This window comes from Microcebus murinus, chromosome 5 (genome assembly GCF_040939455.1).
Source record: "Microcebus murinus isolate Inina chromosome 5, M.murinus_Inina_mat1.0, whole genome shotgun sequence".
NCBI lineage: Eukaryota > Metazoa > Chordata > Mammalia > Primates > Cheirogaleidae > Microcebus > Microcebus murinus.
The window spans coordinates 81,572,181-81,596,279 of record NC_134108.1 but is presented as its reverse complement, the minus strand read 5'-3'; the positions used below and the strand labels follow the sequence as shown (position 1 = coordinate 81,596,279).

The 24,099-nt window shown below is 33.9% G+C and overlaps 1 protein-coding gene across 1 annotated transcript in view; it reads left to right on the top strand.

Moving 5' to 3' along the window:
- COL19A1 (collagen type XIX alpha 1 chain) overlaps positions 1–24,099 on the top strand; it is a 312,839-nt gene that overhangs the window by 75,391 nt on the left and 213,349 nt on the right. The window contains exons 11-12 of the mRNA XM_076003244.1: positions 9,579–9,623; positions 12,098–12,142. Of these exons, the coding sequence (XP_075859359.1) occupies positions 9,579–9,623; positions 12,098–12,142 (90 nt within the window). The remainder of the gene's footprint in view (positions 1–9,578; positions 9,624–12,097; positions 12,143–24,099) is intronic.

The following is a 24,099-nucleotide window of genomic DNA, read 5'->3' as shown; positions in this document are numbered from 1 at the left end:
TGGTTCAATTTTCAAGCGAAGTAAATGACTGAATGCATAAGATCACATGTATGCATGCACCCATACACACATGCTCACACACATATAAACATGCATGCTCACATCTTGCATCCTTGTGACATGAAGTAAGAAAATGAGAAGAGGATTTGGACACTGGGAGCAAATCCTTCCCACTTTACCCCCAAACATAGCACTCAAACCCTGCTTGTTTTCATTAATCAAATATTTCAGATGAAAAATTGCCTTTTCCTACTTCACTTATGTATGTAACTTATGTACATCCATGTAACAGATATGTTTTTCGAGAAGTGAGGATTTTTTTAAATAGGAATAATTACTTTTCTAGTAATCCTAATTCTAAAAATATGATAGTAAAAATCAAATATAGAGCCTAATTTATCCTAAAATGAATATTATGTCTGCTAAACTGCTTAGAATTTTTCCTACAATATTTAAGGGGAAAACTTTTAGTAAGTTAATTTTACTCCTCATGGAATAGGTATGAAGTGAGTTTCTCTCTACGTGTCAGTTTTCTGTTTTATAAAACAAGAATTATATTGTACCTACTTCTAGCTTTGTCTCAAAGATTAAATGAAAGTACCAGCTCAGTGCCTGATATATAAATATTTGGTAAACAATAGATATAATGTTAACAATAAACATTATTCTAAACTACTATTCTAAACTCTGGCTTACTATAAGACCAAATTGGAACTCCTTTGAGGAAATTTATATACTTGATCTTAGCCAAAAAAGGCTGAGAGGCAGTCATTTGAGAGAATTTATGTTGTTTATTCAAAATATATTTAGTGGGAAATGTTGAAATAAAAGTCACATATCTTATGTGACTCTGACCTCTTTAAACAAACTGGATGTCAGTAAACCAATGAATCCCTCAATTAGCAGAAATATGTGTAAGAGTATAAACTTTGACAACAATAATATAGCAGTCATTTACTCAGTAATTATTATGCACCAAATGCTGTCAAGAGCCTTCTTCAGATTATTTCATTCAACACTTCAATGAGGTAAGATTTATTGTCACTATTTCACAGATTAAGAAACTGAGATCTAGAGAGAAAAATACTTCCCCTAAATTCCATAGCCAGCAGATAGTGGAGTCAGGATTTGAACCTCTATCTCTAGGAATCCATAGCTGTTGCACCTTTACCATATTACCTCATCTGGATAGCTCTTCAAACATACAGGTTTCCTTTATATGGAGAGTTCTGAGTTAGTTCTTAAATTTGCCTGCCAGCTTGTGAGGGAACTGTGCAGTTTGCTTCCTATACTCCGCTCCTTCCCTTTAAATGTGTTCCCCTTGTAAACGCTACCTAACCTGAGAGAGTCTGACTCCCCTACTCTCAGAAGAGTGTGTCCAACTAGTAAGAATTACCATGCATGTGTGTTTTTTGCCCAATGAGAGGAGTTTTTCTAACTTTACCTTCCAAAATAAGTATTATGAAAACAATACAGTTTTATTTTGTTTGGTTTCCAAGTACAAAATTACATTTGAACTATGTTTTCCAACTTACCACACTTAACCCTCTGGATATCTGTGCTCTACCCTGTGGGCCCACCTCCAGACAGCTTCAATCATGGCCACTGTCCAGATTATCCTTAACACCTAACTAGAAAATTCTCTCTTTACATCCGTTCTCCAAGGATGCTTTGAGATTGTGTGTGTGTGTGTGTGTGTACATGCATACATAATATTCATTTTATCAAAAATAAGTGTTTAACTCAGTGCCATGACTTTATTAAAAATAAATAAATAAATCGAGCTTCTAGAGGTAAAAAGCCATATGCATTAAGGCACTTAAGAAGTGCATCTGATAACGTGATGAGAGAGTTGCCAAGTTGCATGTCTTAAAAATAGCTGGGCTGACTATCTTCATTATAGGGTACTTTGTATGACGGGTCTTTTCACCATAAACTCTGAAGCCCTCAGTCAGTGCAGTGATATGAGACTGAATGAGGCAGATCCATTGTTCCCTAACAGTTTTGTATTTTTCTTTTGTTGGAAAATGAGATGACTATGATCTTTGAATCTCGATTTTCTCTGAAAAGACATTATATGAGAAGACTGCAGCTTCAGAAAATAGAGGCAGATGCTGTTACAGTTTATGTAAGCGCAGACAAGGCCGGTAGCTGTTGTGAATTATAATGAACCCTGCAACAGTGCTAGGCCAGATGTAGCATTAATGCTTCAGAGGCTCAGAAACTTATTGGCATTTAGTGAAAAAGCTAGAGAAATTTAAGTCATCTGGCTTCCTCTCTGTATTTCTAGTTTCACCTAATTTTTCTATGGCATTAAGCTTAATTTTAGAAAAGTCTGTAATGAGTGAAAGTATAGTCAAATCCAGACATAGGATTGAGCTATTTACCATAACTACTATTCATAGAAACAAATGACTACAAAGAGAACAATTATGTCAACCTGCTTGGTGGTTTCACTTATTAAAGGTACAGAATAAAACTTGAATTATCAGTGAAAGCAATCATTGCTCTTACATGGAGGAATTGTCATTTAATTGTCTTATCTGTAGGCATATATTGATACAATATAAAATAAGCAGAAACATAAGAAGGACAAAGGTAATAGAGGGACAGGAAAAAATAAAAAGAAACTTGCTCACTCTGCATCTGATTTTATTTCTTAATGGTTTCTTATTCCCTTCTAATGCCTTCCACTCGCACCCCAAGTAGAGCAGTTGGCAGAGAACACAACAGATGGATGACAAGCTCAACACATGTGGTGTATCTGGCACCCAGGCACTTGACTTTTATTTGCTAAACAGTTAGCCAGATTTCAAGAACCTAGTCTGCTAATGTTCCTATTTGGTTTAATGCACTATCAGCATCTAGCGCATAAATATGAAAATATTGCCATAAAAAGATCACACACTCTGTTACTCTGCAGAGTTCAGTGGTCAATTGTTTTACTCTTGTTGTGGATTGCTGAGATACTGAAGAGTGGATTTAAAGATGTAACTGGTAGTTTGTAAAGACATCTGTGATTTTAGATATTAGAGTTTTCTTAAACTGGCTATGTCTAAAGGAGCTTTGGTCAGCTAAGTCCAGGACAGCCATAGCCAGTGTAAGGCACTGAATGAACCCATTAGGAAAGAGTAAAAGATTTGAGAGGGTGAACGCAGACAGCTGGTATTTTTCTTCCCTACCACTGTCACTGCGTTTTCACAAATTACAAAATTCAATGCTTGTTCATCTTTTTTCATGTAGTCTCCCTGGCCAACAGACAAAATTAACAGTTCACCCACCCTGCTCATATAGCACTTTATTTATATTACTCTTATAGTGTGTGTCTATATCCCCTGCTAAAATGTGAGCTCCTGGAGGAAGACTTGGTATCTCTCTCACCTCTATAACCCCAGCATTTGGTCCAGTGTATAGCACTTGATTGGTTCTGGATAAATATTTGTTGAATTGCTTAGAACTCAAGAAATATATACTTTGGGGAAACAGGAGGCAAGGAGAATCTCTTCTTTACCCAGCAAAGCTTACAGGTGTTGCTTCCTAGATTGAAATATAATTGAGAGAAGTATTTGCATCTCCAGACTTTTCTTACTATTTTTCTCTCAGACAAATTATGTTCTTCCTTTTCTTGCAAGCATAAATCTTCAAGTTATGTTGCTTTCTTTTTATCCAAACTAGGTTTGAAAATCTCCTTTCTTACAACATTGCTAAAGTGTATTCTTTCTCCATATCTTCACAACCATTTACTTCAGGGCTAAAGAGGAATAACCAATTGCTTTAGTGTATTTAAGCTCCAGTAGAAGTAATTGAGAGTGAGTCGAACTATAAATTACTCATCACGCACGAGGAATACTTTGGACAGGAAATAGCTTGCAGTTACTGGTATCTCACTGCCCTCAATTAGGAGCTGACTGATGACACTGTCCTCCTCTTTATATCTTAAATCATCGTTCACGTGTTGCAATACTTAATTTAGATGTCAAGTACTATATCTCAGACATTTTAGTAGATGATTCATATTAAATATCTCCTATTTCCCTGGTACTTTTTATGAAGTTTCAGATTTACTTAAAGACTGTCTCACAGCTAGTTTCACAATAAAGTGAAAAGCCCAAACACTTGTTCCTGACACTTTAAGAAAATCATCACAATTACATAGCAGCCCAGATGTTGTAATGGATTCTACAACACTAGCTAAGGCTTAATTCCCTAATTTTGCTATATATATGGAAAGAAATTTTTACTTCTCCAAGTCATTTTTAAATTATTTGTTTTTTTTGTGTTTTTTATTTGAACAACTCTTAGTGCAACTTGCATTTAATGAATTTGAAAAAGAATTGTAAAATAAAATCTCTTTGAAAGGAAAACTTAATGGTTGTAGTTGACTACAAGCATAGTATATGTAAGCATTTATTTTTTAAAAAAGCAAGTTGTATTAATCAAAGTACAGTACAGTATAGTATCCAGAACAAGGTGTGTGTGTATGTGAATGTATATGTGTGCATGTGTGTATGTGATGGTCCTGCTCCCTAGTCTGTGTAGATAAGACCATTTCTGGAGTGAAGTGCTGAGTTCTGAGTGCCACATTTTAAAAGACATGACTGACTAGTGTGTGCCCAGAGAACAGGGACCATAATGTTAAGAGACTTCAAACTATCATTTGAAAGATGGGTGGTTTATTGAATGGGAGGCTTGCTAAAGGGAGGTCATGTGTAGGACCTATAAGACCTTTTTCATTTGTAATTGCACACAGCAGAAATAAGACTAATAGGCAGAAATTTGGGAAAGGTTAATTTGCGTACAGAAAGCATTGACTCAGTAACTACACATAGAATTTTTTTCCCATTTTCTCTCCACAATGCAAGTTAAACAACAAAAGTCCCTGACTTTAAGAAGCTTTCAGTAGAGTCAGTACATTATCAGATTCTTTGGTGAAGGTGCTATATATAAATGTATAAATTTATACTTGTTTTATAGTTAAGAATATCAATCCTGCTTTTTTTCCCCAGGTATATGCACTTGCATATACTTGTGTACACGCAAATATATATACACTCAAGACAGATTTTGAGAGAGTAGATGTTGAATTCAGCAACTACTACCAACCCATACATTACTATAATTAAGACATTTATTGCCCATACATTACCTTTGGTGGCTGGTTTTCCTTTCTTTGAAGTGACCCATAAGAAAAAGAAATGATAAATGCTTGAGGTGATGGACACTCCAATTACTCTGATTTGATTAATACACATGGTATGCCTATATCAAAATATCACATGTACCCTATAAATATATACAACTAGTATGTACCCATAATCATTTAAAATAAAAAATGTAAAAATTTTAAAAATAAAATACATAATGAGTGAGATGTGCACCATCTGGGGGATGGTCATGCTGGAAACTCAGACTTGTGGAGGGAGGGGGGAAAGGGCATTTATTGAAACCTTAAAATTTGTACCCATATAATATGCTAAAATAAATAAAAAATAAAATAAAAATTTTAAAAAGAATAAATAATAATAGGATCTCATTTATTTTAAAATTAAGAATGTTGGCCTTATCCTGACCATTAATGTGATAATATATCCCCGTGTGTTAGCTGCATTAAGGATCCATCAAATACAAAACATTGAAAAAGTTTGAGGTTTTAAACTCAATGCAGTATATATTTTTTTAACTTGAGAATTTATTTCTTGGAATGAAGTCCCAAAATATAGAAAGCAAAAAATCCTCCTCCCTGAAATAAAAAGACTAAGATTAGATATCTGAAAAAAAGTAGGAGGTACAGTTACAGTTTTTATTTCCTGAAATATTTAATAGACTGCCAACAGTTTAAGAACTGTATAAAAATTCAATATCTGAAGATTATGGCTGAATAAAGCAGGACTATAGCCAGAAATATAGTGGCCACATTAGTGATACACAAAATAAAAATCAGATTTACTTTTGGCTGCCTGTTTTCTGGTTTTTGTTCTAGAATTCTGGCATTACACTTCAAATATTACTTCTAGTTATTTCGTTCAGCTTTCAATTTGAGTAAATTTTCCTCTAGTGAATATGAATTACTTAGAGGGGAAATACTGATATATTTCCAAGTATACAGTAAATTCATATAGAAGGTTATATTCCTGGAAAACATGCTCTAAGTGAAATGATAGGTCAAATTTTATTTTTTTAATACTAAAATATTATATTAGGATCTCAGACTTTTAAATCAAAGGCTGAATGCCTAATTTTTTAAAGAAATAATCACCACAACATAGTATATAACTTTCTGCTTTCTAGCCCTAATTTTAGTTATTTGCAAATCTTTTATTTACCTGCTTGTTCTACCTTTATTTGCTTGGTCTTATTGGTGCTAGTTTTACAAACTATAGGCCTAGAGAGTGTGATTCCTTATCAAATGTCCTTCAGATAACATATATTTCCTACATAGTAAGAAAGAGATTGGTTCCAATGTTAAAGGAACCAGGAAAACTAATAATTTATATTTTATGTTTAGCCATGTTTACTGCTAAAAAATGTGCAGTGATTAAAAGGAGGTAAAATGAAATCTTTTGATCAGTTTTTCAGAGAGCCACCAGCTGACCCTAAATTTTACTTGTGTTTTTTCCAAAAGCTTCTCAAAGAGGTTATTTTTAATTCTAGAAAAGGTGCTTTTTGATTGTTCTGTGAAGTTGAAGACATGCCATGTATTATAGTAATAATCCAGGAAATGACACTGTCAGCAGCAACATTAGAGTTTCCCAGCCTTTTATGACACATATTTATTCATTTGCCCTTCTGTAGTTTGAATTTGTAACCAGAAAGGGACATAGGCCCTTTAATTAAAAAAAAAAATCCTATAATGGAAAGTGTATGCCTCAGAAACATTTTGAAAGTTATGGTTGCTATTGGAATTATTGATTACAATTTTCTTTAAACAAAGAACTAAAATTGTTCATTGTTTGAACTAAAATTGTTCAGCAAAAGGAGAAGCATCTTATTTCTTCCTTTGGCTGAGATTGGGAGGAAGGAGAGACAGCAGGAGTTCAGAAAAAAGCAAATAATATGTACTCTTCCAGTAACTTTAGCTAGATATTTATAGACAGAAATAAATTTGACCCCAAACTGCCTGTAGCACCTGGAGCTTTAAACCTGGGCATCAGAATAAGCATAAAGAAAGTGTCCTTCTGTTGATATAAATTGCATTTTAGGCAAAGTCTGGACAGAAACATCATTATCCATTGCTGTTAATAAAATATTGTTCTTTAGAATTATTTTCTTATTTTGTTTTTATGCTAATTAATAAATTTCTCCCTTTTTTGAGATAGAGACAAAAACAGATATTTTCATTTATTCCTCGTGAACTAGAATAATAACAATAAAATTGTAAATGATTGTACATTTCTAAGTAGAGCATCTCAAAGTATTTCAAAAACTTCCACATGTTGATGTGTCATGTGAGGTCAACTCATTTCCTCTGAGAGATAATTAGTGATGCCCATTGGGTTATCTCGGGGTCTAGAATCATGTTTACAAAACAAATTCCCAGTCAGGAAAGAACAGAGACCAATTAACACTGACTGTGGGAAAACACAATATTTTAATTACAGCAGTCATAAAACTTGTGTCCATTGAAGACTTATTCTCAATATCACAGCTTTAAAGATAACAAATTAACAGTGTGTCTGGGAGTAACCATAACCTGACACATGGCAGAGGTAGGACTTTGGGTGCCAGCACTCAGAGATCGTAAGAAGAGTGCACTGTGAGCAAAGAAAAAGAGAAGATGCTTTCATGACTTTTTTCCCAAAAAAAGTAATTTTGGCAGTGTACACTGTATCAGTGTACTTTACTGGATTATATGTCATATCTTGTTATTGTGTATAAGTTGTAATATGATATAAAACGTTATATTAGGTCAACAGATGAAAATAATCTGCTTCTTATGGACAAGTGGACATACTTCTGTGATGAGTAACAGAAGCTTCATTTCCATAGACTGTTCCCTGGTGTCAAATACTTAATGTGCTTTTACTATTACTTTATCAAATGAAATTAGAAGTTTCTAATAGACTAGTGTTATGCCCGAGGTCCAGAACTGTAACAAGTTTTAATAATAGAAGTGTATTTATTACATAGATAAGTACATTATATTTTATTCATTCATGTTTCAACACTTAGTCATACATAGCAGCAAAGTTTTGCTTTTAGTGTTTAGTATATACTAAACACTATATATACTAGTATATATACTATATATACTAGTATATATTATATGTGTTATACTGTAGAATACTTTGATAATTTAATCTAATCTAAGACAAACCTTAGTCTTTAAAATAATATACGTGTATGTATATAGCCATATATCTCTGGTAAAAATCACTAAAACTTTCCAACTATTTATTAATTAATGAAATAATAAAGATCTCTTTAGATTTACACAGAATGTATTATTACTACTTTAAAGCTCGAAAATGTTATTTTTTTCCTGTATATATTTGAACTTTGTTTAAAGAATTCTAAGAAATGGCATCTAATTGCTTTCTAGATAGTGCTTAAAACTTTTAATTTACAACTTAATTATGAATACTTGATAGAAATAAAGTAGGTCAATAGAATTGTTAGTTTATTTTGAGCTGTCTGAATCTAGAAACTCAGGAGCCAAAGTAAATTCCTATAAGCAGCTAATTTTCTAAGTCTCCATTGAGCATATGAACATCTTCCCAGGAGTAGCTCATTCTAGCCTGGTTGATGTTTACAAACCAGACTTGTCAAAGTGATGAGCTGAGAATTCCAGTAATGGAAACTGATAGGCATCTGCTGAAAATCTTTATACCTGAGACACATGAATAGAAAGAACTAAAAATTATTCCAAGTAATTGTTTCACGTAAAATGGCATTAGGTATGTCTTCAAAATCAATTGAAAGACAATCACCAGATATGGGTAAGAAAGTAAACATGCTCATGTATGTATATACAAACACACACATATACTATACATATATATAAAATTCAGATTTTAGGCAAGAAGTCAGAATTAAATCTTTTCCCAGAAACAGTGTAGGGAGGCGGTGACATGCACAGAGCTGAAATGTGCAGGTTCAAATCCCAGTTCTACCACATACTTTTTGTGAAATCATCTCTGAGGTGTAGCAATAGTAACTTCTACCTGGTAGGTTCATTGTAAGAACAGTGGCTAGCCCATAGAAAGCACTGTCAGACTTGAATATTATGCCCAGAGGTTTGAAAGAGAAAATGAAATAAAGGATCTTAAGTAGCATGTGGAAAAACATAGGCTGTGGAGTCAGCAGGACCTCAATTCAGATCTCAGGTAATACTGCTAGTTGGGCGACCTTGAACATGTTACCAAACCTCCCAGAGCCTCTATTTCCTTATGTTAAAAGTTAAAGTGAGAATCCTGGAGTTGTGAGATTGGGGATAGATGGAAAGCCCCTGCACATGATAGATATTCCGTTATAGACTACCTTTTCCAACACTAGAGCTAGCTGGTAAAGATTGAAAAAAATATATATCTGTGTTCATTTGTTTTTCTGGCTAATAAAATTATTCTCTGTACCTCTTTTAGGGAGAGAATGGTTTACATGGTGCTCCAGGCTCACCTGGTCAAAAGGTAAGAGTTTTTGAATGTTTCATCTGAGTCAAGAATTTTAACATCTTGAAAATTGAATTTGCATATAATATAGTAAAGATTCTGAAAAATGTATTTGTTAAAATTGAATTCCCTCAAAGTCTCTTAGAAAGCTATTGATCTGTCTTTCCAAAGAGAACTCATGGGAACAATCCCTTTAGCAACATGCTTCTCCAAAGAAGTCAACACCACTGCTTTCTGGGGGCCATGGGAGTGTATATAGCTGTTCTAAAAATGTTTTTGCAATTATTAGTCAGAGTCTAAAGTGTAGAATGTAATAAATTTTACTACCCTTGACTGGTTACTTCTATCTTCCTTTTTGTATGTCCTAGAGAGAGCTAAACATAATAGTTATAATGACATAAAATGTTAAATATTACAAAGATGCTATAGACTACTAATCCCTTCAGAAAATATCTTTCTTTCAGAAAAATTTTGTAAGTAAGGAGTTTTGCATGGGCCAGCCTGCTTTCTTCTGTGCATAGTATCTTTCTCTTTACCAAGTTAAACTTCCTTTGGACACTTTTACTGTCCAAAGGCTGCTTTCTCCTTCTGGGAAGGAGCATGATTGCATGTGACCAGCGCTACTGGAAACACAGAGAGCGGGTATATTCCACTGTCTTGGAAGGATGGGGAGCTACTTCAAGTGGGGCCAGCTGGCCTGAACCACCCAAATAATTCCACACAGAGGAGAGCATATTGATGCAATATTAGATGCCCACCAAGGCCAAGCACATCATTTCTATGTTCTGGAGAAATTTTATAGGTCCCAGCAACAAAATGTCAGAAGTTACTATGCATCTAGTAGTTTCTGTGTGGCTAAGAATATAATTTAAAAAGACATGCACTTATAGTTCCAGCTTTTTAGAAAATCTTCTGTTATTTGGCCTAAGAAAGATAATAAGATTGAACTGGCAGCAATGAAGTGGCAAGTTTCTGAATTTCTTCACAGCAGTTCTAGACAAAACCCATTGATACAGCATGTGCTGCATCTGTGAGTCGAGTTGCAAGCCAAGGGATGTGCAGATTTATCTGCTGGGAAATAGTTTTGGACTTTCCAGCAGCTGTTTGTGGTGGCTGCATCATGCTGACATCGTGGCTGATATACTGGAGGCATTTAGCAGCTTCAGTGTCAGCTTGAATTAATAGATCAAGTTAAAGTCTGTATTTTAGGAAAAGTGGAGAGAAAGGTAGACCATGCAATCAGTGGTAAAAATACCTAATAATTAACCTGTTTTCTTTCCTGATAGCTTTCTTGAGAGTAGATGAAACAGAAATATTTAATTGTGTATGTCTGAGTTTGCATATGTACACACACACACACATACCCATACACACATACCATATACATGCATTTGGTTATGTGGGTATATATGTGTATATATGTGTATATAAAATAATACACTCACAAACTATATATACATGTGTGTGTGTGTATATGTATATGTGTATACTAAACAGCTGGCATTCCTTTTCATATAATTAACATGAATGTTAATTATACCAAGTGTTACCTTGTTGAACCATTACAGAAAAAACTGGAGATCAGAAATGCTTTACTCTGTGTCCTCAGGAAATGCTTACTGAGTGCCTTTTCTGTTCAAGGCCATCCAAGGGTAGAGGGATGCACATGACCTGTCCCTAGCACTCACTTTCTGGCTATGTTGTCATGAGTGCTGACATATGGGAGGTGCTCAACATTTTCATTATTGTTGAATGTATGAATGGAACATCAGTACTCTCAATATCTGTGCAGAATTGAGTGGAGGAAATAAGCTTGTCAGATCAGAGAGGGTTTAGTTGAAGAAAGGAGGACTTAGACCTTTTAGAATAAATATGGTGATTGAGAGCCAGCAGCCTTCTGGCCACTGATCCTCTTTCTGTGACTGCCTTAGTCACAGAAAGAGCAGGGAAGAACATGGCACTGGTGTTGGAGCTGGAGCCGGAACTCCAGGGTTCAAACCTAAACTCTTTCATCATGTAACTCTCACTAGAATGAAATTCCATAGAAGTCAGCTTTCTAGGAAGGATGTTACTACTGGATATAATAAAATATATAGTAATAATAACAAGATGGTTAACAGTCTGAGTCATATACTATGCAGGTACATTCAATTCTAAAAAAAAACAAAAAAACAAAAAAACAGTGAATGAAGTACTATTATCATACTTACTTTATCCAGTCCACAATTCAGGCTTATGAAGATTACATTGCTTCAAAGTAGTGAAGCTATAGCTTAAACACTAGAAGATTGTTCTAGTGTTTAGAAAGTATTTAGAAATGTTTAAATCTTATGTAATTTAATATTGGTTTAGAGATTACATAATAAAATGGTTCTTTGTATTATAATTATTGATGTTTTCATTATTAGAAACATTATCATTATTACTGTGAAAATTGCATGCATTATAAGTATTGTTCCTATTACTATTCACATCATATTCCTCTTCTGCAGGGAGAGCAAGGTTTCAAAGGCAGTAAAGGAGAAATTGGTGAAAAGGTAAATATGTCTCTTTACATATGCAGCTGTAAAAATAAATATTGTTCTTGAAACATATTTTGAAATGGAATATTTAACTTGTTTATATATTCTATATAAGAAATTCAATAATTTTATAGAAATAACTAAAAATATTTGCTTCAGTTAAGATGAGCTAAATATATTGATGATTGTTGGAAATCTTTCTAAACTTAATTGCATGGTAGTTAGACTTTTCTAGTTAAATTAATTCTCCTGATATGATTCAAACATTTATGAAGCATTATATTTTTATATTATCATATCATTGATCCACTAAGTATCTGTCTTTAAATAAATGCTTTGTTTATATGTGTACCTAGTTTTTCAGTGGCATTTTTTTGGAAGGAACAAATAAGAACTTACTGTAATAGTCAGGATCCCACAGAAAAGAGATGGCATACTAAAATTAGATTAATTTTAAAGAGTTTAATAAAGGCATGGTTTAAAAGGTATGGGCAAATTATAAGAATAATAGCCCAGATCAGGTTACAGTGGACTCCTTAAACCTCATGTGATTATACCAGACCCAGAGGCAGAGAAACAGTGTGGAGAGGGCTGGAGGTAGGAGCTGAGGGACACAGTCAGCCCAAGACAACATATAAAGGGAGAGCCAGGGCAACCAATTCCTCCACCTCCCCATCCTCCAGCCCTCAGTTCTCCTACTGGACTCCCACTGGCCAAAACAAATTGAGAATCCGTGAGGTGGGTGACACCTGTAAGGGTCAGTTTTCCAGAGCCCAGTGCAAGGTGGAGAAAGGTGGATGGTGTATCTTAAGGGCCCCATGCCAGATGCTGGCCCACTGACCTAAGTGCTATCATCTTAAATCACTTTCTTACAAAACTAAATTCTGGGTGGGTCATTTTACATTTTCAGAGACTATTTTATTTTAATGAAAAACTACTGAAGTCATTTGACCATTATTGAAAAATATTTGAGTGATCATTGGTTTATAGATTTTCAGCTTTCTGTTGAAAATACAGAGAATAGAAATATGTGGTCACCCCAAAATTTCCTTCACATAATCATTTGAATTCTTCTGCATTTCAAAATCTAGTTTTGTTTTTAAATAAAACAAAAAAACAGTATCATTCTTTTGTTTCATAACTCTTGTACACATCAAGTGTCATTGAATTGGACAGCCAGAAGGAAGACTAGAAAGAATAGATAATCTCAAATTAGACAGCATTGCCTGTATTTAGCTTTCCTGGCAGTGATCAGTTATTTGCTTCTTCAATAAGTATTTATAGAGAGAATGAGCATCTATTGTAATTATAAGACAAATGACACATGTTGCAAGCTACATAATAATTGCTTTTTCTTACAGAACTATGAGAAAGAAAAGAGAATAACCATATAAGAACCACACAATTGAGAAGAATTCCATTAAACGATGACTATTTTTAAAGTGGATCTCTTTTCTTAGAAATCCCTTGAACATTCTTGTTTTAGAATAACAGTCATTGCAAGGCCATGTCTTTAAATATATGCTTTATTTATGCACATTCTTGATTTATTAGTGGGATTTTACCTGCAGGAATAAGGGAGAATAAGCAAGGACAGATATAGTCTCTGTAATTTAAAGTCACTATCACACTAAAATATTAGTGGTTATTTTAACATTACATATAAGTAGTTGGTATTTCTTAGCAATAAATAGATTCTCACAGGCTATGAGGTATAATAAAAACATTCGCTGTATCTGGCATCAAGGATTTCTCTTCTGGTTCCTCATATCTATTAACTGTTGTATTCAAATAGTCAAATTCACTACAAGGTAGAAATATTTTTGGAGAATGATTGAAATATGTCAGAAGGGAATAAAGCATCAAACAGAAAATACAATACGTACCTTGAATGAGAATCACAATACAGATGATTTATAATGAGCTGTAAGATTCCTGTAATAACCCTTCTTTTAAAAATATATTTGGCTTTGATCAGTAACCACTAACCAAAAAACATAGTATATTTACTATATATTAAGTGTTTGAGCTTTTAGGAAAACTGATTATAGAATTATAAAAAGACCCACCTTTCTTCTTAAGTACATTATTGTGGCCTTTACTGTGTTTAAAATTTGACCTTTTTGAGTTACACAATTTACTAGTTGCAAAATGAAATAATTTAGGAACTTGTTATTGGTTATAGATGTCCTATCTACCAAGAGCATGTGGTTACTGATCAAAAACAAAAATTATATCAACTCCAAAGGATAACATACTATAGATGATTTTTAGGTAATATTTCTATAATCCAGTGGAAACCATGTAGAGGAATAGCTGTTTCTCATTATGGCTGGAAAACTAGCCATCAGGCCAACTTCACTAACTAGACTGACCAAGTGGTTCTTCAAAATGTCAAACATGCTCTCCTAAGTCCAGGGAAGAACCTGTGGAACTTGAACAAGTATAAAGGACCTCATCTGAAAGGCTGTTCCTGAGTCTATAGCTATTTGTAACAGTAGGACAAGAGTCTCATGCATTGCTGAGCAAACACAAATCAGACCTGAAGTGAAAATTATTTTAAGGGGTAGTTAATTGTCTCAAAAATTAGTTACTTGTGTTGTCAGGATGCCTCTAGAAGACAGCTATTTTCAGGTTTACCATGCTCTGGTTTGTCATTTAAACTTATAGGAAACACTCCCTTCTACTTCCCCATCCCTGGCTGGCAAAGTTAGGTGTGCATCACCCAAGGATCCTTGGGCTCCCCACATACAGCTTATGAAGCAGGAGGGATGAAGGACCTTCCCCACACCTGAGATCTGTATTCTGGCTTCTCTGTCTCTATAGGAGTGATGGTCTGGGTTCCTTCAGTATTATTGTCGGTGTTGTATGGGCTGCTACCACGAGTGAACAAAACAGGGAGTTCACTCTTGAGGTGACGGTTATCCCCATATTATCAGCCTTCCTAACAATGATTTAGTCAAACACTTGTTATATAACCAAATGTAAATGCATGAACTAAGCCCTTAATATTACATTAGAAAAAAGACTACTTAGCAGGGGTTCATTGAAGTGCTCTTCTTTCCTTAACCCTCAGCTCAGGTTTTTACTTCATGTCCTTGAGAAAATAGAAATATTACTTGGTTACATTATGAAAAGAAAAAGCAAATAGAAAAAGAAAATGTAAATATCTGCTTCATCATCGCATTTAATATTTTTAAGTAATTGTTTCAAATCATGTAATTTAGTTTGCTTTTAAAATGATCATCCTTTTATGTTGTCACTCAGGCTATAACTAACTTGAAGTTTAAGAACTCATTTTCTTAGAGTTAAACTTGACTGTGCTAAACCTATTGTTAAATATCATTTGATTATGAGAGAGAAATATCCAGGGGCAACTGCTACTTACAACATTTACTTCCTGGTTTACTACCTAGAATGCAGTCGATTTTGGTTCATTCAAGAGTACTGTTTAACATGAACACAGACAGGAGCAAATTATTACAAGGATCTAAGATGTTTTAGCTAGAGTGGAACTTTTCCACTTGGGGAATTAAAGTGATTTGGTTTCTCAAAGATCTGTTAAGTTTAATGAAAAGAAAAAAGAATCAATGAGCTTTTTTTATGAATGGTATGACCAAAGGAGGTGTGGACAGCATCCATCATTTGACATATTCTGTAGCCATGAGAGTACGTGGCCGAGTAGGTACTGGCTTACTTTTGTTTAGGCTTATGGGCATCATCAACTTTGACTGTCTTGATTACTGATCTTTTCTCCCATTTTGGGTTAAACTATATAAAAATAAACAACCACAAAACTAACATATGCATATAGTCCCTGCTTTGACTCATCTCTTAAAACTGTAGTTGGAAAACTGGTTGTAAATTTCCAGGGACATGTGATTTTTGTTGTCTTGTTATTGCTGTAGTATAATCTAGGTCCTACAGTGCCATGTGATAAAGTTAGTTAAATCAGAAAATTGTGTTTAAAAATTTATTACTCTGGTTTTATAGCAGTTGCAAATATTTTACCTGATAGAATCCACTGGAAAAAAATTCCACAGAGCCCTATTCTTAGTTGATTTATTTAACTATATGTTATTATAGAATTATGAATAAAATGTAACATTCAAGTGAATAAAAGTATTAAAACATTTATTATAACCTAGTAAAGTAGACATATGCTTTACTACCTCCAAATTATCCGGGGTTATTTATAATTAGTCATCCAGAAATTTGTATTTCTTATCAACGGTCATCATCAGGTAATTTTCAGATAACATAATTCAAATTTTCGTAGGCCAGATTAAAATAAAACATATTTAGGTTTAGTGTCGATTTTATTAGTGTTGATTTCATTAGTGTTAATTTGATACGCAGCCTTTTGCCTTCAGTGGTTGCTTTTAAAGATGTAAAGAAGAAATGGAAAACGCTTACTAGAATATGTCCTCACTTATCTGTGCCATAGCTTCATCATTCACACTGGTTTCTAGCCAAGTGAATATAAAAAGCACCAGCATTTCATTCATTCTTGTTATTCTGCTGTTGTTTGTTTTCAGTGTTAAAAATATATCAATGCCTATAATATGTCCCACATGGTTCTAATATGTAAATACTAGGATAATGATGGACAATTTACTTGGTAGAATTTTGTTTATTTATTTATGATAGGTTAAAATTTCATATTTAATTCATAACAACCAAAGTTAGAAGGTAAGACTTTATTTTTATGCTAGAACCACAGATAATGTCTACTGCCAGTAAGTAAGTGAAATATTGACTTCTAGGATCAAATATCATGAAATTAAAGTCAATCAGACAATCAATAGTAATCATTTGCTACTAGAAACAACAATTATGGCTTCAAATAAACCAGGACTTTTTACACTGTAAAATATTTTCACTTTAGTCAATTTCTCATTCAATTGTCATAACAGTTGCACATAAAACTTGAGAATTTGAAAGGGTAGCTGTGATTTTTGGCAACTTAAAACTTAGTATTGAGTGAGAAAAAGCCCAAATGAGGAAGTCTATATAATATATGTAAGCTATTATTCAGAATATTTTGGGGCAGCATTAAGGTCATTCAACAGGAAACATACAATCCTACTTTCTGGAATAATACTTGAAAATGAGCCTAGACTTGATAGTTTATTGTGAAGCTGATTGTGACCTCTTCTGGAATAAATGGATTTACATATTCTTGTGTTCTGTGTTCCAATCCAGCTCTGCTATTCTAGCTGTATGAACTTGGATATGGTCCTTTCTTTACCTTGGTTTCTTCTTTTATAAAATGAAGTTAATTTCTACCTCATAGGATGATTGTAGGAATTATAATTAATAAGTACCTGGTGAATAAAATGTGCTCAATAACTGTTAATATCCACAATAGTCAAAATATGAAAAATAAAATATTTTGAGAAAAATAGATTCAACCTAATTAGATTTAATTTTTTTAAGTTGTATAATATTAATTTCTAATTTTTCTTCCAAATAAGCAAACAAAATAAAAGATATTATAGTAGTCAGCTACTGGTTAAATATCACCCCAAAACTTATATGCTTAAAACAACATTCATTTATTTAGCTCATTATTCTGTGGTTTAGCAACTTAGACTAGGCTTAGCTCAGTTATTCTTTGGTCTCAGCTGATCTTGTGTGAGTTTGCTTATAAAGTCTGCCCTCCCTATCTGAGAGTTACTCATCCATGGATACAACCGACTACAGATGGAAAATATTTGGTTTAAAAAAAAAACAATAAAAATAACAATATAACATAACAAATAATACAAATAAGAAACAATACAGTATAACAACTATTAATATTTACTTTGCATTTACATCATATGAGGTATTACATGTAATTCAGAGATGATTTAAAGTATAGGGGAGAATGTATGGATAAGTTCTATGTAAATATTATGCCATTTTACATATGAGACTAAAGTATTCATGGATTTTGCTAACTGCGGGGTCCTGGACCCAATCTCTGGCATGCACCAAGGGACAACTGTATATTTCTTTTCAGCTGCCAGGTTGGCTGAGAATGGCTGGTCTAAGTTGGCCTCTGCTAGACAACATGTCCTCTATTCTAGATGATCTCTTATCTTCCAGCAGTTATCCTGGACTTGTTCCAAGTAGGTGAAGGCAGGGATTTAAACAGGGCAAGCAGAAACACATCAGGCCTCTTGAGGCCACTGGTTCAGAATTACTATGCTGCTCTCGTCACTGTATTCTATTGGCCAAAGCAAGTCTCAAACCCACCCCAGATTCAAAGGTTGGGAAAATAGATCCTACCTCTTGACAGAAGCTGCATAGTCATATTGCAAGGAGTATGAATATATGGAGGGCTGAAAATGGGGCCATTTTCACAATTAACACAAATGAGATAAAATATTCTTATTTTAAATTGACAGTAAGGTAGAGTAGAAAGGTTGGCTATATTACTAACCTTTACTTCATTTTAGAGACTGTGTCAAAAGATATTTTTGAATCTAGAATGTTTACAGCAGCACAATTCACAATTGCAAAGATGTGGAAACAACCCAAGTGCCCATCAGTACATGAGTGGATTAATAAAATGTGCTATATGTATACCATGGAGTTCTACTCAGCCACAAAAAACAATGGTGATCTAGCACATTTTGTATTATCCTGGATAGAGCTGGAACCCATTCTACTAAGTGAAGTATCCCAAGAATGGGAAAACAAGCACCACATGTACTCACCAGCAAATCGGTATTAACTGATCAATATTTATGTGCACATGTAGTGGTAACATTCATCGGGTATTGGACAGGTGGCAGGGGGAATGAGGTAATGGATAAATTCACACCTAATGGATGCAATGTGCACCGTCTGGGGGATGGACAGGCTTGAAGCTTTGACTCAGGCGGGGCAAAGGCAATATATATAACCTAAACATTTGTACCCCCATAATATGCTGAAATAAAAAAATAAAATAAATTTAAAAACTCTACCACTCATTTTAAAAAAAGATATTTTTGAATTCGAAATGGTAGAGATGCTTTATGTGTAATAGAAAAATATTGTAGAAAAATCTTAATTAGAATGGGAACAGAGAATACAATGTATCAAATAATTAAACCAAAGAATGATTTTGTATAATAATTTTACATAGCATCATGTGCTTATTAATTTTAGCTAAAATAAAACTGAGGCTAAACAGAAAAAGCAGGTCAGAGCTGAAATATATTTTTAGCATTTCACTATTAAATATTCTTCGCTGTTCAAAATTCAAAACTAATGCAAGAATGTTAAATGCTGTTATTATAAATACAGCACTTTCCCATCATCATTCTAAAGCAATAATCCACACGTTATCTTACTTCCTATGAATTCTCTTTTCATTCACCTTGTAGTGTTCTAGTGAACATCAGCATGTTTTACAATTGTTAGATTTGTGGAAAACTTCTACAACTTTTAGGAAGAACTTACTTACTTGACAGCTGACTTGAAAAATGAAGAGAACAGATGGAGCAGAACAATAACTATGATTTCAAAAATCATAGCAATTTATCTGTGGCCAATGACAATTGGTATGGGAGTAACCATGCCAGTTTTCAATTATCCATGGTAGCAGGCAATTGGGAAAGAGTAATGGTAATCCCACAGCCAAGCCAAAGGCTTAATGCCATTCATTACAAACTGCGTGTTATTTTCTTGATTCTTTACAGTGCTAGTGAATAACTCTAATTTGTGAAATATGCTTCACACTCTGTTGTTGCATCACTTAATAGTAGAGAAAAAGCAAATTGTCCAAAAACACAAAAAGAGACACAAACACACATAAGAAGATAATAACAATCAAGGGCTATCATATGTAATGAACATTTAATAGTCTTTTAAAGTATTATTTTTAATGATTGCATAATATTTCACTATATGGATATATAATATTTTATTTGACTATTCCCTTGTTAGTAGAAATTTAAATCTTTCCCGTTTGTGTCATTGGTGACTTAGGCAAAATAATTTTGGTGGAATAATGAGAACAGAAATCAGGTTGGAATTTGTCAAAGAATAAATTACAGTTGACAAAGAAAGAGACCATGCAGAAAACCCTCTCAAAAACTGGGTGCAAAGGGTAAAATAGCAGCAGGGCAGTAGCTGGAGAAGGTGTAGATTAGTTAGTGAAGAAAAAGACTTTAAATACACCCAAATCCAAAGCAAGCCTAAGGTCCTTAATAGGAAACATTCTTGAATAAGTTAGAACCCAAAGGAAAGTACAGACCAAGTGCATTTCAACAGAGAATTGTAAATGTCTTATATTTCCTAAGAAATGTCAAGACTTAAGCCAGGAATAATATCATATTTGAGGAATTTCCATTAAAATCAAGAATAAGACAAAGATATCACTGCTATTATTTGACAATATTCCAGAATTTCTGATCAGTGTCAATTTTACTTCCAAATTATAATTTATATCTGTCCATTTCTGTCCATCTGCCCCAGCACCACCAAACAATTATCATTTATTAGTCACCTGCTAACTCATCTTCCTATTTTCACTCTTGTGCTTCTCTTATCCATTCTCTAAATGATAGCCAGATGGATTTTTACAAAACTAATTGTGTGACTTCTGTTTTTAAAACATTTTAGTTGTTTCTCATTGAGATCCAAAATCCCAAATATATCCAACAAAGTCCTGCACAGTGTGGCATAGGCCTACCTCTTGGAACTCATCTCTCCCCACAATCCCATTTTTCTACTTTTGTTCCAGCCATATGACCTTCTTTCAGTTCCTGGAATTTGCCAAGCTCTCTCCTGTCTCACTCAGAACTGTCCCCACTGTTTGGAGGACTTCTACCCCATTCATTTAGCTCACCTTTATCCATTTAGCACATCTTAGAACTCATTTTCTTGGAGACTTCCTTGATTCTGCAATCAAAATCTGTTCCTTCTCTTATAATTTCTCATTATACCTTTAATACCACACTTCACTTTTATAGCATTTATTATAATTTATAATTATAAATGCACTGACATTAAATTTTTGTTTTTCTGTTTTCTCCAATAGAGTAGAAGTTCCAAGAGAACAGGAACCATATCTCTCTGTATATGTTTCTTTCTACAACATTCAACTCAATGTCTAGCATATAAAAGAATTCAATTAATTAATTCATTGCTGCAGGGGAGTAGTGTGCACAAGATTACATAGTGTTTCTTTTCATCCTTCTAAAGTATGTAATAATTATTTTGATGCATTCAATTTAGTAACAACCTTGCTTTATCTGACTCCTACTGTTGTATTTGTGAGGTGTAGACAGGGATAAAAAGTAATTTACTTTGTATGGCCCTTGGAATTGTGTTTAAAAAAAGATAATAAGTAAACATTAATATATTAATATTTAATAGTATACTAAAATTTTCACAGAAAAATTGGTTAATGTACTATATTTCCATTTTTTATTATTTGTGAATCATACTGCCTTTTGGCAGATACTATTTGTCTTCTTATTCTATAAAATAAAATAATAGAGTTCTTTTAATCCAAGATATTACATTGTCTTTTGAATTTAGTAGGGGTGCTAAAGGTCATCCACTGACTCCTGTGTCATAATTTTTAGTTTCAATTACAGTGGAGTTTTGGGCTGTTGACTGTAGTGACCTTAGGTTGGTTTTGCTACGGAAATTTATTCACTACTTATTTTATGCAATATAAGGACAAATGAATATGAAAGTTGGAGGGCACATAATAAAAAAGAAAAGGCATGATGATCCTCACTTTATGTAATGATTAAGGCAACTTGACTTTTGATCGTGTCTGGTTAATCAGTGCTGAGTACAAAAGGATAGTTTTACAGTTTGTCTAAATTTGCTTTTCTTTTGATCTTTGACTCCAATTATCCTATTTCTTCACTGCAAGCTCAGGAGCTGCCTCAGGATTCTGCTCTTATGTTTTAGTTCCTCTTTTCTCCTTTCTCAAGAACTGCCTGTGCCATAGACTCAATTTCCTGTACTCTTTGCTGGGCTCACCTTTCCTCCGTTTCCCATAGACTCACCACCCCTACTGCTTTCTTTCCCACTTGTTTGACTTTCATCTCATCCAAGCCTGATTTCCTTTTCCAGTTATGATCTTTCATTTTTCATTTCAGTCAACTCTAAGAAGAGAAGAGAAATTTTAATATAAATATTAATACATGAGTTCATGAGCAGGCGACTCAAGAGTATTTTTGTATTCCAAAACAAGTAAAAGGTCTATTATGATGTCTCCCCTGTCACCACAACCCCTGAGCATTTCTGAATGAAACTGAGTTTTACATTAAGAGTTAGGTAAAAGCAACCCTCATATTTGGTGATGAGTTTTTACTATATAAAAAAGATGTGATTTTTTTAATTAAAAAATTAAAATGGATTTAAAAATCAATCTAGCAATTCCTTTGCTTAACATAATCATCAAATATTCATAATTTCTAACCATTTTAGTAAATCTCAGTTAATGAATATAACTAACTATTTGGATAATATTTTTTAACCAAATCTCTTTGTTACAAGTGCATTCCAGATGGCAGGAAGACAATTAATTCAATGTCACCAAATATTATATGACAGGTGCATTATTTTTATTTAGAAGCCACTGGCATGCGAACTTCTTTCACAATCGATGTGAAAGCAATTCACTCTATAGGAATTGCTGAACAAGTGTGTCCCACCAGGCTGAAATAGCGGAATTCCACTGCTCAGAAAACAGAGGTGTTAGTGCAGCTGCTGTTCCAAGTGAATATTGTGCAATTACTGGCTGTGTGATAAGTTACTGTCTAGGATTATGATCATCTATTGCTTCTCAGTCTACTATCTCGAAGAAATTATCCTTGGTTTTTATTTTTCCTTGCTAATCCTGACAATCCCCTTTAAGCCACATAAGTAACTCCCCATCCGTGATCTGGTCTAATAGCTGTAAAGGATAAATGAGACAAGACGCAGGAAGCAATTAACATTTGCTTTGTCTTTTCTAAATTTTTCCTTATTGTTCCTCATTTTCTACAAATAATCATTTCATGGGATCAAGAATAAAGACAAAATGGTAAAGCATTAATGCTTTGGGCAAATATCTTGTGGAATGTTATTTTAAGTACCTGCACTTGTCCAGCCCTGGAGAAGGAGTGTGGCGGTACAGATGGCTTCAGCTGGCTCTATTCCAGGGACTCACTGATAGTGATCCTGCCCCCCACTTAAGGTTTACTTGCGTGTACAAATGAATCATGGAGTGGTATGTTGGTTAAAGCTACAGAGTTGTGGCACACAATAGCACACAGTAAGCACAGATAAAGTCCAGGCTTCTTCCTTAAGTTAAGGGGAATTTAGGAAGTTATCTATGCTGACTCTCACCCTTTATTCAGATTTTGACAGGTGGTCCACCAGGCTCTGCTTATTAATGCTACTAACAGACAATTCTAAGTTCTTTATTTTAAGTCAAAACATATTCCCTGTTATTTTGACCAGTCTATTCCAGTTCTAACTTTTTGGAACAACGCATTCTCAGATTATTCATTCTTCCAAATGATTGACAATCTTTTGGGGAGTTTAAGACATCTTCTCAAACAGTCTTCTAAACGTGAAGATACATTCTTAACATTTTCATTTAAGTACCTCAGTTCTGAGTCAGTATCTCATTGTACTTCATGGATCATGGTTTACAGATCCCTTATATTCCTCATGGCCTTTATCTTATGATGCCATAACTCAGCAGTGCACTGTTAATGTAATGTTCAGGAGTGGATAGAATTATACTAGTGTGTTTTGAAAGGTGAATTATATAGGCAGTTTACAGTTTAACAGAGTGAAGAAATTTGGATTTAGTGAAGCTAAGTCCTAATCTGGCTCCTGGGTAGCTCTTAGTTATCCATGGCTGTTTCAAAGTCTTCATCTGTAAAAGGAGAGGGTGAGATCAAATTACCTCTAGAATCACAAATGTTTAGAGCTGTAATTAATCTCAAAATATATAGGGTCTGTACTACTGTCAGGCAGTT